This window comes from Pseudophryne corroboree, chromosome 1 (assembly GCF_028390025.1).
Source record: "Pseudophryne corroboree isolate aPseCor3 chromosome 1, aPseCor3.hap2, whole genome shotgun sequence".
In the NCBI taxonomy this organism is placed as follows: Eukaryota; Metazoa; Chordata; class Amphibia; order Anura; family Myobatrachidae; genus Pseudophryne; species Pseudophryne corroboree.
This window is the reverse complement of record NC_086444.1, coordinates 901969012-901983152: the sequence shown is the minus strand read 5'-3', so window position 1 is coordinate 901983152 and position 14141 is coordinate 901969012. Positions and strand designations below refer to the sequence as shown.

The following is a 14141-nucleotide window of genomic DNA, read 5'->3' as shown; positions in this document are numbered from 1 at the left end:
CTGTCAATCACATTACGATCACCAGAGCGAAGAAAAAACCTTGTAATGCCGTGAGTAAAATACCTAACTGCATAGCAAATTTACTTGGCGCAGTCGCAGTGCGAACATTGCTCATGCGCAGTTAACGGAAAATCGCTGCGATGCGAAAAAAAAAACAGAGCGAACAACTCGGAATGACCACCATAGTGTAAACACAAACCGTCAATATATGATAAAGTGGGATTCAAAACAAAAAGTATCCTGTAGAAACAGCTGCCAACAAATGGGAAGTATGCAGACAAATCTTTGTATTCTCTGTTTCTGAAACCCCATAATCTGCATTTTCATATTGTTATCACATCCTAATAAATGTCACAGAACATGTAATGACCCCACACCTTGGAGTACAGAGAGAATCATCTTCTTCACCAGACTCACAGCATATGAGCTGCATTGATTTGGGACGAGCCAAACTTGCAACCAATAGGAGAACAGTGTGCCGCCCCCCGGTGCAGGAGCGCACAGACACGGTGCGTGCTGGAGACCCCCTTCCCCGTCACCGGTGACCCCCTTTCTACCGCTGCTGCCCACACCATGCAATAAACAGCCACCCACCCCGGCCACCCTTCACTGCCTGCCCATGCTACCTGTCTGTGCTATTAAAGGGCAAATCCCATAAACATGCTGGGCATGTACGTGCCAGACAGATTCTCCCTGAAGTCTTCCCACGTACAGGACGGGATGGGGCTATACACCAGCAGGAGAGTGACAAAGGTTCGTGAGATGATGAGATACAGGCTGTGATGATGGCTGGAAGGGGTGCTGGGCTGGAAGTGCATGGAGTCCCAGCCATAGTGTACTGTATAGTATACAGTGTGTGTGTGTGTGAGTCGGGAGGGGAGATGCCACGTCCACACACTCCTCACTGCAAGCAGTGTCAGAGCAGCAGGGGGAATGCAGGGGATACACACAAACCAGGGGGGTGCAGGCATACTCTCTGCTGCTATCAGGTTACATTCTCAGGGAGAGGTTTACATTGTGAACTCTTCAGACATGGATAATCCATAACTCTTACTTTAGTTTGAATAGACATTGTACTTGCAGTGATCCATGATATACAGTAATGCTTTGGGAGTACAAGTATCCATGAGGTCTCTGTATTCTGCATGCCTTACGTATTGAGCTACTAGTGTGGCAATTATGTGTTGGCTTTTCTTTACTTCTGAGTCAACATTACATATAACATAGAAAAATATAGTCATTTACTTTCATGTCTTTTATCAGTAATAAGATCATTTATCTACATTTATCATTTATCATTTATCTACACCACCCTCTCCTAAGTGGCTGCCAATACATTTCCCTGTGGGCTGGGCTGTGTGTGACTATTGCAGCGCTTAGCTCCACATCCCTAACTCAATAATTGTGTCTCAGTGCTAGGTTTGACCAGATAGCTCATCTGTCATGACAGTGAAGTGTTTCGATGTTCACATTCAGCATGCACTTTATCAAAAACATCTTCTTGCTGTTTAGATTCTTCTCACCAGATGCTGTTTTTAAAAATCTTTTTTTTTGAGGGCTCACAAGTGTAGACAAAAACTATTACAGTGAGTAATGGAAGTAAGTTAGTTTTGCAAGTAAAATACTGTAGATACAACAGTATGTAGACCAGGGATCTACCTATACGTATGGTCTACGGGTTGGTTAGCGGAGACCGGAACTGGGGATCCCGACGGTCAGCATACCGACCCCGAGATCCCAGCAGCAGAATGCCGGCAGGGGGGTGAATGTGTGCAATGGAGCCCCTTGCGGGCTCGCTGTGTTTGCCATGCAGTGGGCTCGATGGCTCACAGTGCTTGCCACAGGTTCTATTCCCACTACATGGGTGTCGCGGAATAGTCCCTGTTAGACAGCATGCCGACTGTTGGGCTTGTGAACGCTTGGGAACCCGGCGTCGGCATGGTGACTGCCGTGATCTCAAGTACCGGTCACATGACCGGATCCTGAAAGAAGGGATAGGGGCAGACAGTATGCTATTTGTTTAATGCTCAAATACATTATTGTATAGTCTGTGCAACATAAATAGTAAGAATAAAAATAGCAACAACATAAGTAGTAGTGTAGTGGTACCATAACAGCCTTCTTGATACGTACAGATAGATACACAGGGGTAAATGTACTATAGTGGCACTTATCGTGCTGCTATAGCTCTTATCCAGGCAAAGCAGGAAGCAGGATTGACGAGCTTTGTTAATATCTCAGCTGCCGGAATGGGGGAGTGAAAACCCCCCTCTGGCGAAGCGCTGCCAGAGCCATAGTGCATCAGGCAAGTGCTAATGCGCTGTGTCTTACCTCCTGGCCAGCTCCACTGCGCATGCACAAGATCTCACAAACATTACAAGATCTCAGGTGTGCAGCCTGGATCCCCATCAGCCGCCGCAGACTAGCACCCATACCGGCAGGTACTACCCGCTGATATGTGAAATACAATAAGCAGCAAATGTGCGCATTATCATTTTGTAATGCGTCTGGATGATTTTTCGTCACCATGCAATAGTATGGTGATGGTGAAATCATTAGATGTTTGCAGATAACATAAAGAAAAGTGATTTTGTTCTCTGTTATCTGCTTTAATACATACCGAGGGACGTTGTACATGTCAAATAGCACTGGTTATAGTGCATTTGACACTTTAGCACCTGTTCTTATATCTCATCCACTATGGTGACATGACAGTGCTGGTCCTGGGGTCCCATGTCATGTCGGCATAGTCACCGTGGAACTAGCGACTGTTGACATGCTGACAGCATAGCCATTATTTACAGTGACATGCCATGTTGGCATCAGTCATGTTAGATCAGAAGTGAGGAGAACTACTGTACATACTGACCTTGACTAAATGGCAATTATACATTGGTTGTGCTGCAAGTGCATAGTTTTATTGTTATAAGCTCAAACAAGTCAAGTCAAATACAATAAAGAGGACTGTACCATACACAAAAAGAAATCTAAGATTTGTATATCCAGTTCTCAATAGTGTTATTGATGTATTCTCCTTTCATTAAGTGGTATTAACGAACTGCAACAGATAAGGGGGTAAATTTAAGGAAGATGGGAGTTATATAGCAACCAATCAGATTCCAGGTATTATCGTCTAGAAGGTGCTAGATAAATAAGAAGTAGAATCTGATTGGTTGCTATTGGCAACATCCCATCTTAAATAGAACTCCTATCTTAGTAAATTTACCCCTAGGAGTCTTTATTTACCTGCAACATATTTTACCAAGTGCATGTGAAGACAACTTGCGACATCATTATACCGCTTGGCTGACCTTTCAAATATATTGTGATGGTCATTATTTATTTATCATTTATTAACAGTTTCTTATATAGTACAGCAAATTCTGTTGCGCTTTACAGTCGTAAATAACAATGATATAACAAAACTGGGTTATAACAGTAATAGAGGTAGGAGGGCCCTGCTCGCAAGCTTACAATCTATAGGGAAATAGGCATGGATACACAAGGATAGGTGCTAGTATCTATTGCATAGTTGTCTTCCAGATTGCAGATTGGTTCTTGGTGGGCTGTATAATATGGTCACACAGCAATGATAAATCGGGGTCGGGAGGAAGGGAAAGATTGAGAAGACATGAGGATATGTGTGGACTATGCAGAGTGGATGCACTTTGATAGGAAAGTTTATGAAAGCTATTTGGGCGGTTCTGGAATTTGATATGCATGCTACTGGATCTGACAAGACTTGTGGTTATAGGCAACAGGGAGCCAAAGAAATCAGAAGCATAGGTTCCAATGTTTTTACAATACAATTTCTAATCTGGCATCTACAGTTTGTGTAATAGTTACTACATATGACATCTTTTCTTTCTGATTAGGGTGAGAAGTTTGGACCATTTGCCGGGGAAAAGCGAATCCCGGGTGAGGTGGATGAAAGCATGGATAACAGACTAATGTGGGAGGTAAGGAGTGTGGCAAGCATTAAGGTTATTAGTGAAAGTGCTATAATTTTTTCTCTAACGTCCTAGTGGATGCTGGGGACTCCGTAAGGACCATGGGGAATAGACGGGCTCCGCAGGAGACAGGGCACTTTAAGAAAGAATTAGGAATACTGGTGTGCACTGGCTCCTCCCTCTATGTCCCTCCTCCAGACCTCAGTTTGAATCTGTGCCCGGACGAGCTGGGTGCACCTTAGTGAGCTCTCCTGAGCTTGCTAAATAGAAAGTATTTTGTTAGGATTTTTTTATTTTCAGAGAGATCTGCTGGCAACAGACTCTCTGCTACGTGGGACTGAGGGGAGAGAAGCAGCCCTACTCACTGTGGATAGGTCATGCTTCTTAGGCTACTGGACACCATTAGCTCCAGAGGGATCGAACACAGGAACGCACCCTTGGTCGTCCGATCCCAGAGCCGCGCCACCGTCCCCCTCGCAGAGCCAGAAGCCAGAAGCCGGCGTGAGAAGCAAGAAGACGTCAAAAGCGGCGGCAAAAGACTCCAGTCTTCATATGAGGTAGCGCACAGCACTGCAGCTGTGCGCCATTGCTCCCACATTAAACCCACACACTCCGGTCACTGTAGGGTGCAGGGCGCAGGGGGGGCGCCCTGGGCAGAAATTAGAGACCTCTTGGCAAAGTGGCATATATACAGTTGGGCACTGTATATGTGCATGAGCCCCCGCCATTATTTTACACAAAATCGCGGGATAGAAGCCCGCCGCTGAGGGGGCGGGGCTTCTCCCTCAGCAATCACCAGCGCCATTTTCTCTCCACAGCTCCGCTGAGAGGAAGCACCCCAGGCTCTCCCCTGCAGATTCACGGTAGAAAGAGGGTAAAAAGAGAGGGGGGGGACACATAAATTTAGCGCAAAATCAGTATATACAGCAGCTACTGGGTAAACACTAAGTTACTGTGTAATTCCTGGGTCATATAGCGCTGGGGTGTGTGCTGGCATACTCTCTCTGTCTCTCCAAAAGGCCTTGTGGGGGTTCTGTCCTCAAATAGAGCATCCCCTGTGTGTGTGGTGTGTCGGTACGCTTGTGTCGGCATGTTTGACGAGGAAGGCTATGTGGAAGCAGAGCAGGTACAAATGAATGTGGGATCGCCGCCGACGCCCGATTGGATGGATATGTGGAAGGTTTTAAATGATAATGTTACTTCCTTGCATAAAAGGTTGGATAAAGCTGAAGCCTTGGGACAGTCAGGGTCTCAACCCATGCCTGATCCTACAGCGCAGAGGCCGTCAGGGTCTCAGAAGCGCCCACTATCCCAAATTGTTGACACAGATATCGACACGGATTCTGACTCCAGTGTCGATGGCGATGATGCAAAGTTGCAGCCTAAAATGGCTAAAGCCATCTGCTACATGATTATAGCAATGAAGGATGTATTGCACATCTCAGAGGAAAACCCAGTCCCTGACCAGAGGGTTTATATGTTTGGGAAAAAAAGGCATGAGGTGACCTTTCCCCCTTCACATGAGTTAAATGAGTTATGTGAAAAAGCTTGGGAATCTCCAGATAGAAAAATGCAGATTTCCAAACGGTTGCTTATGGCGTATCCTTTCCCGCCAGCGGACAGGTTACGCTGGGAATCCTCCCCTAGGGTAGACAAAGCTTTGGCACGCTTATCTAAGAAGGTAGCCCTGCCGTCACAGGATACGGCCACCCTAAAAGATCCTGCGGACAGAAAGCAGGAAGGTATCCTGAAGTCCACACATTCACATTATGTTTATTGTTATTCATGTTATTCATGTTATTTATGTGTATTCACATTCACAATACACATTCAGGTACCATACTAAGGCCGGCAATTGCGTCGGCCTGGATGTGTAGTGCTGTAGCAGCATGGACAGATACCTTGTCTGAGGAACTTGATACCTTGGACAAGGATACTATATTACTGACCCTGGGGCATATAAAAGACGCTGTCCTATATATGAGAGATGCTCAAAGAGACATTAGCCTACTGGGCTCTAGAATAAATGCAATGTCGATTTCTGCCAGAAGGGTCCTGTGGACTCGGCAATGGACAGGTGATGCCGACTCAAAAAGGCACATGGAGGTTTTACCTTATAAGGGTGAGGAATTGTTTGGGGACGGTCTCTCGGACCTAGTTTCCACAGCTACGGCTGGGAAGTCAAATTTTTTGCCATATATTCCCTCACAACCTAAGAAAGCACCATATTACCAAATGCAGTCCTTTCGATCACAAAGAGGCAAGAAAGTCCGAGGTGCGTCCTTTCTTGCCAGAGGCAGGGGTAGAGGAAAGAAGCTGCGCAATACAGCTAGTTCCCAGGAACAGAAGTCCTCCCCTGCTTCCACTAAATCCACCGCATGACGCTGGGGCTCCACAGGTGGAGCCAGGATCGGTGGGGGCACGTCTCCGAAATTTCAGCCACCAGTGGGTTCGCTCACGGGTGAATCCCTGGGCTATACAGATTGTATCTCAGGGATACAAGCTGGAATTCGAAGTGATGCCCCCTCACCGTTACCTCAAATCGGCCCTGCCAGCTTCCCCCATAGAGAGGGAAATAGTGTTAGCGGCAATTCACAAATTATATCTCCAGCAGGTGGTGGTAAAGGTTCCCCTCCTTCAACAGGGAAGGGGTTACTATTCCACAATGTTTGTGGTACCGAAACCGGACGGTTCGGTCAGACCCATATTGAATTTAAAATCCCTGAACATTTACCTGAAAAGGTTCAAGTTCAAGATGGAATCGCTCAGAGCGGTCATTGCAAGCCTGGAAGAGGGGGATTTTATGGTGTCTCTGGACATAAAGGATGCTTACCTGCATGTCCCCATTTATCCACCTCATCAGGAGTACCTCAGATTTGTGGTACAGGACTGTCATTACCAATTCCAGACGTTGCCGTTTGGTCTGTCCACGGCACCGAGAATATTTACCAAGGTAATGGCAGAAATGATGGTGCTTCTGCGTAAGCAAGAAGTCACAATTATCCCATACTTGGACGATCTCCTCATAAAGGCGAGGTCCAGAGAGCAGTTGCTGATCAGCGTAGCACACTCTCGGGAAGTGTTGCAACAGCACGGCTGGATTCTGAATACTCCAAAGTCGCAGCTGATTCCTACGACGCGTCTGCCCTTCCTGGGCATGATTCTGGACACTGACCAGAAGAAGGTTTTTCTCCCGGCGGAGAAGGCTCAGGAGCTCGTGACTCTGGTCAGAGACCTCTTAAAACCAAAACAGGTGTCGGTGCATCAATGCACGCGAGTCCTGGGAAAGATGGTGGCGTTATACGAAGCCATTCCCTTCGGCAGGTTCCATGCGAGGACTTTTCAGTGGGATCTGTTGGACAAGTGGTCCGGATCGCATCTTCAGATGCAGCGGCTGATCACCCTATCCCCCAGGGCCAGGGTGTCTCTTCTGTGGTTGCTGCAGAGTGCTCACCTTCTCGAGGGTCGCAGGTTCGGCATTCAGGACTGGGTCCTGGTGACCACGGATGCAAGCCTCCGAGGGTGGGGGGCAGTCACACAGGGAAGAAATTTCCAGGGTCTGTGGTCAAGTCAGGAGACTTGTCTGCACATCAATATCCTGGAACTAAGGGCCATATACAACGCCCTAAGTCAAGCGGAGCCTCTTCTTCGCAACCAACCGGTGCTGATTCAGTCAGACAACATCACCGCAGTGGCTCATGTAAACCGCCAAGGTGGCACAAGGAGCAGGGTGGCGATGGCAGAAGCCACCAGAATTCTTCGCTGGGCGGAAAATCACGTAAAAGCACTGTCAGCAGTGTTCATTCCGGGAGTGGACAACTGGGAAGCAGACTTCCTCAGCAGGCACGACCTCCACCCGGGAGAGTGGGGACTTCATCAAGAAGTCTTCACACAGATTACAAGTCGTTGGGAACTGCCACAGGTGGACATGATGGCATCCCGCCTCAACAAAAAGCTACAACTGTATTGCGCCAGGTCAAGAGACCCTCAGGCGATAGCTGTGGACGCACTAGTGACACCGTGGGTGTTCCAGTCGGTTTATGTGTTTCCTCCTCTTCCTCTCATACCCAAGGTGCTGAGAATCGTAAGAAAAAGAGGAGTGAGAACAATACTCATTGTTCCGGATTGGCCAAGAAGGACTTGGTATCCGGAACTGCAAGAAATGCTCACAGAGGACCCATGGCCTCTGCCTCTCAGACAGGATCTGTTGCAACAGGGGCCCTGTCTGTTCCAAGACTTACCGCGGCTGCGTTTGACGGCATGGCGGTTGAACGCCAGATCCTAGCAGAAAAAGGCATTCCGGATGAGGTTATTCCTACGCTAATAAAGGCTAGGAAGGACGTGACGGCTAAACATTATCACCGTATATGGCGAAAATATGTTGCTTGGTGTGAGGCCAGGAATGCCCCTACAGAGGAATTCCAGCTGGGCCGTTTCCTTCACTTCCTACAGTCGGGAGTGACTTTGCGCTTAAAATTGGGGTCCATTAACGTCCAGATTTCAGCCCTATCCATTTTCTTTCAAAAGGAACTGGCTACTCTTCCTGAAGTTCAGACGTTTGTAAAGGGAGTGCTGCATATTCAGCCCCCTTTTGTGCCACCAGTGGCACCTTGGGATCTTAACGTGGTGTTGAGTTTCCTGAAATCACACTGGTTTGAGCCACTTAAGACCGTGGAGTTAAAATATCTCACGTGGAAGGTGGTCATGCTATTGGCCTTAGCTTCGGCTAGGCGTGTGTCAGAATTGGCGGCTTTGTCACATAAAAGCCCCTATCTGGTTTTCCATATGGACAGGGCAGAATTACGGACTCGTCCGCAATTTCTGCCAAAAGTGGTGTCATCTTTTCATTTGAACCAACCTATTGTGGTGCCTGCGGCTACTCGTGACTTGGAGGATGCCAAGTTACTAGATGTAGTCAGGGCTTTGAAGGTTTATGTAGCCAGAACGTCTGGAGTCAGGAAAACTGAGTCGCTGTTTATCCTGTATGCATCCAACAAGCTGGGTGCTCCTGCTTCAAAGCAAACTATTGCTCGCTGGATCTGTAACACGATTCAGCAGGCTCATTCTGCGGCTGGATTGCCGCCTCCAAAATCAGTAAAAGCCCATTCCACAAGGAAGGTGGGCTCTTCTTGGGCGGCTGCCCGAGGGGTCTCGGCATTACAGCTTTGCCGAGCAGCTACTTGGTCGGGTTCAAACATTTTTGCAAAGTTCTACAAGTTTGATACCCTGGCTGAGGAGGACATTGTGTTTGCTCATTCGGTGCTGCAGAGTCATCCGCACTCTCCCGCCCGTTTGGGAGCTTTGGTGTAATCCCCATGGTCCTTTCGGAGTCGCCAGCATCCACTAGGACGTTAGAGAAAATAAGATTTTACTTACCGGTAAATCTATTTCTCGTAGTCCGTAGTGGATGCTGGGCGCCCGTCCCAAGTGCGGACTTCTTCTGCAATACTTGTATATAGTTATTGCTTAAATAAGGGTTATGTTATGGTTGCATCAGGTTTATCTGATGCTCTGTTGTTGTTCATACTGTTAACTGGGTAAGTTTATCACGAGTTATACGGTGTGATTGGTGTGGCTGGTATGAGTCTTACCCTGGATTCCAAAATCCTTTCCTTGGACTGTCAGCTCTTCCGGGCACAGTTTCCTTAACTGAGGTCTGGAGGAGGGACATAGGGGGAGGAGCCAGTGCACACCAGTATTCCTAATTCTTTCTTAAAGTGCCCTGTCTCCTGCGGAGCCCGTCTATTCCCCATGGTCCTTACGGAGTCCCCAGCATCCACTACGGACTACGAGAAATAGATTTACCGGTAAGTAAAATCTTATTTTTTAAATGCCCTGTTTAAAGGATAAGCCGGTCTTTGTAGGTGTTTTTGTGGGGATGACCAGTAAATTTAAGTATATTTGAAAATCATTCTAAAATGCAACACTTCTGTTATATCTTTGAGCAGTATGATGGTGCAGTGGTAGGTATTGCTCTCTCACGGTGCTGGAGTTATGGGTTTGATTCATAAGCTTTGCTTGTGTTTGTTTTGGCTTCCATAAGGTACTCCTCCTATACTCAAAAAACAGACCGATAACTAGACATTTTAGCGCTGTGTGCAAGACACAGCATCAGCACCCCCTCCACCTATACAGAATGGTGCCAGTGTGGCTGTAGGCAGGCAGAGTCCCCCTTTTTACACATTAGGCAGGCAGAGTCCCCTTTTTTACACATTAGACAGAGTCCCTCTTTTTACACATTACGCAGGCAGAGTCCCCCTATTTTACACATTAGGCAGGCAGAGTCCCCCTATGTTACACATTAGGCAGGCATTCCCCCTTTTTTTACACATTAGACAAGCAGAGTCCCTCTTTTTACACATTACGCAGGCAGAGTCCCCATATTTTACACATCAGGCAGGCAGAGTCCGCACTTTTTTACACATTAGACAGGTAGTCCCCCTTTTTACACATTAGACAGGCAGAATCCCCATTTCTCTTACGTCCTAGAGGATGCTGGGGACTCCAAAAGGACCATGGGGGGTATAGACGGGATCCGCAGGAGCTTGGGCACACTAAAAAGACTTTGACTGGGTGTGAACTGGCTCCTCCCTCTATGCCCCTCCTCCAGACCTCAGTTAGACTTTGTGCCCAGGAGTGACTAGACACACACTAGGGGAGCTCTACTGAGTTTCTCTAGAAAAACGAGTTTTATGGTAAGAACTTTCCCTTGTTAAAACTCTTTCTGCGAGGTACACTGGGCTCCACAAGTCTGGACAATGGGGTGTAGAGTAGGATCTTGATCCGAGGCACCAACAGGCTCAAAGCTTTGACTGTTCCCAGAATGCACAGCGCCGCCTCCTATATCACCCCGCCTCCCAGCACAGGAGCTCAGTTTAGTTAACCAGCCCAATGCAGTAGCGGGAAAAGAGACGACAACGGTTAGTAGCCACATACACCACACTCTCACGACAAGAGAAGTGTCAGCGGCTAATGCCATATCAACCCAAAGAAGCTAAGTGCGTCAGGGTGGGCGCCTTGTGGAGCCCAGTGTACCTCGCAGAAAGAGTTTTAACAAGGGTAAGTTCTTACCATAAAACTTGTTTTCTGCTGCGGGGTACACTGGGCTCCACAAGTCTGGACAATGGGGATGTCCTAAAGAAGTTCCTTATGGGAGGGGACTCACTGTAGCGGGCACAAGAACCCGGCGTCCAAAGGAAGCATCCTGAGAAGCGGCAGTATCGAAGGCATAGAACCTTATGAACGTGTTCCCGGAGGACCACGTAGCCGCCTTGCACAATTGATCAAGGGTCGCACCACGTTGGGACGCCCAAGAAGGTCCAACAGACCGAGTAGAATGGGCCGTAATGTGAACAGGAGCTGACAGACCAGCCTTCACATAAGCATGCGCAATCACCATTCTAATCCACCTGGCCAGGGTCTGCTTGTGAGCTGGCCAGCCACGTTTGTGAAATCCAAACAAAACAAAGGGAGAATCATACTTTCGAATAGAAGCAGTTCTCTTCACATAGATACGGAGAGCCCGTACCACATCCAAAGACCGCTCTTTGGGAGACAAATCAGGAGAGACAAAAGCTGGAACCACAATCTCCTGATTAAGGTGGAACGAAGAAACCACCTTAAGTAAATATCCGGGACGAGTCCTAAGAACCGCCCGGTCACGGTGAAAAATCAGATATGGGGAACTACAAGATAAGGCACCCAAATCCGACACTCTTCTAGCAGAGGCAATAGCCAGTAAGAACACCACCTTAAGGGAAAGCCACTTAAGGTCAGCTGAACCAAGAGGTTCAAATGGGCTCCTGCAACGCCTCCAAAACCACCGACAAGTCCCAAGAAGCCACAGGCGGGACATAGGGAGGTTGGATACGCAACACACCCTGAGTAAAGGTATGCACATCAGGTAAAGTCACAATTTTTCTCTGAAACCACACCGACAAGGCAGAAATATGAACTTTGAGGGAGGCCAGACGCAGGCCTAAATCTAGGCCCTGCTGTAGAAAAGCCAAAAGTTTGGCTGTACTAAACTTGGAAGCGTCATAATGGTTAGATGCGCACCAAACAAAGTAGGAATGCCAGACCCGATGGTAAATCCGAGCAGAGGCCGGTTTCCGGGCCCGCAACATAGTTTTAATGACCTCTTCAGAAAAACTCTTAGCTCTTAAGATGGAAGCTTCAAGAGCCACGCCGTCAAAGACAGACGGGCTAGGTCCTGGTATACACAGGAGCCCTGAACGAGGAGGTCTGGGCGTTGTGGAAGTAGATGTGGACGCTCTGACGATAGGCCTTGCAGGTCTGAGAACCAGTGCCGTCTGGGCCACGCCGGAGCTATGAGAAGCAGATTTCCTTTTTCTTGCTTGAACTTCCGAATTACCCTGGGCAGGAGTGACACCGGAGGGAACATTTACGGCAGCCGAAAACTCCACGGTACTGCCAGCGCATCCATGAATGCTGCTTGAGGATCCCTTGTCCTTGCTCCGAAGACCGGAACCTTGTGATTGTGTCGAGACGCCATCCGATCCACATCTGGAAGACCCCACCTTTCCACGAGGAGTTGAAACACTTCTGGATGGAGGCCCCACTCGCTGGCATGCACGTCCTGACGACTGAGAAAGTCCGCTTCCCATTTCAGGACTCCCGGAATGAATATTGCCGATATTGCCGGTAGATGGCGTTCTGCCCAACGTAGAATCCGTGAGGCTTCCTTCATTGCAAAACGGCTTTGAGTGCCGCCTTAATGATTTATGTAAGCCACTGTGGTGGCGTTGTACGACTGTACTTGAACAGGACGGTTCTGAATCAAATGCTGGGCTAGGTTCAACGCATTGAAGACCGCCCGCAATTCCAGAATGTTGATCGAGAGGAGAGATTCCTCCTTGGTCCACCGACCTTGCAAGGAGTGCTGCTCCAGCACCGCGCCCCAACCTCTTAGACTGGCATCTGTCGTCACCAGGACCCATTTGGATATCCAGAAGGGACTGCCTCTGCACAATTGTCGGTCCTGGAGCCACCAGAGCAGCGACAGACGGACTACCGGAGTCAAAGAGATCATTTGAGACCTGATCCGGTGAGGCAGGCCGTCCCACTTGGCTAGAATCAGCTTCTGGAGGGGCGAGAATGGAATTGAGCATACTCTACCATGTCGAATGCTGATACCATGAGGCCCAGCACCTGCATTGCCGAATGTATCGACACTTGCGGACGAGAAAGGAAGCAACGAATCCTGTCCTGAAGTTTCAGGACTTTTTCCTGAGACAAGAACAACCTCTGGTTGTGAGTGTCCAACAGCGCTCCCAGATGCACCATGCTCTGAGCAGGGACCAGGGAGAATTTCTTCCAGTTGATGAGCCATGGGCTTGTAGAAACCGGACCGTCATATCTAGCTGATGCAGGAGAAGATCTGGGGAATTTTGCAGGATTAACAAGTCGTCCAGATATGGCAGTATCCTGACCCCTTGACGGCGGAGTACCACCGTCATCACCGCCATAACTTTGGTGAAGACTCGCGGAGCCGTTATTAAACCAAAAGGTAATGCCCGAAACTGGTAATGGAGGTTGCCAATAGCAAACCTCAGGTATTGTTGATGTGACACTGCTATAGGAATATGCAGGTAAGCATCCTGTATGTCCAGGGAGACCATGTAGTCCCCAGGTTCAGGTTCCATACGGAACTTGGAAACCTTCATAAACTTGTTCAGTGCCTTGAGGTTGAGAATAGGCCGGGAGGACCCATTTGGTTTCGGGACTAGAAACAGCGGAGAATAGTACCCCCGGCCCCTCTGAGCAAGAGGCACCTGTACTACGACTCCTGTATCCAGGAGGGTCTGTACCATCGAATGCAGAGTGTTTGCCTTTGTCTGGTCCGACGGGACGTCTGTCTGGCAAAATTGATGAGAGGGTCGTTTTTGAAGGCTATGGCGTAACCTCGAGTGACGACTTCCCGTACCCAGGCATCTGAAGTGGCCTTCAACCATTCCTGGGTATACCCTAGAAGCCGGCCCCCCACCCTGGGATCCCCCAGGGGGAGGCCCGCCCCGTCATGCAGCAGGCTTATCGGTCTGCCGGGCAGCCCACGCTCTTTTGGGCTTCGGCTTACCAGGTTTGGAAGTGCGGGCCTGCTTATGGTACGCCTGACCTTTTGCTTTACCTGAAGGACGAAAGGGGCGAAAGGACGCGCCTTTGGCCTTCGAC

General features: G+C 48.5%; 1 protein-coding gene across 1 annotated transcript in view; it reads left to right on the top strand.

The window, feature by feature from the left end:
- Nucleotides 1-500: 500 nt before the first annotated feature.
- Nucleotides 501-14141, top strand: part of PRDM5 (PR/SET domain 5) — a 528834-nt gene continuing 515193 nt past the window's right edge. Inside the window, exons 1-2 of the mRNA XM_063920243.1 lie at nt 501-753; nt 3876-3959. Coding sequence (XP_063776313.1) covers nt 661-753; nt 3876-3959 — 177 coding nt within the window. The 5' untranslated portion in view covers nt 501-660. The remainder of the gene's footprint in view (nt 754-3875; nt 3960-14141) is intronic.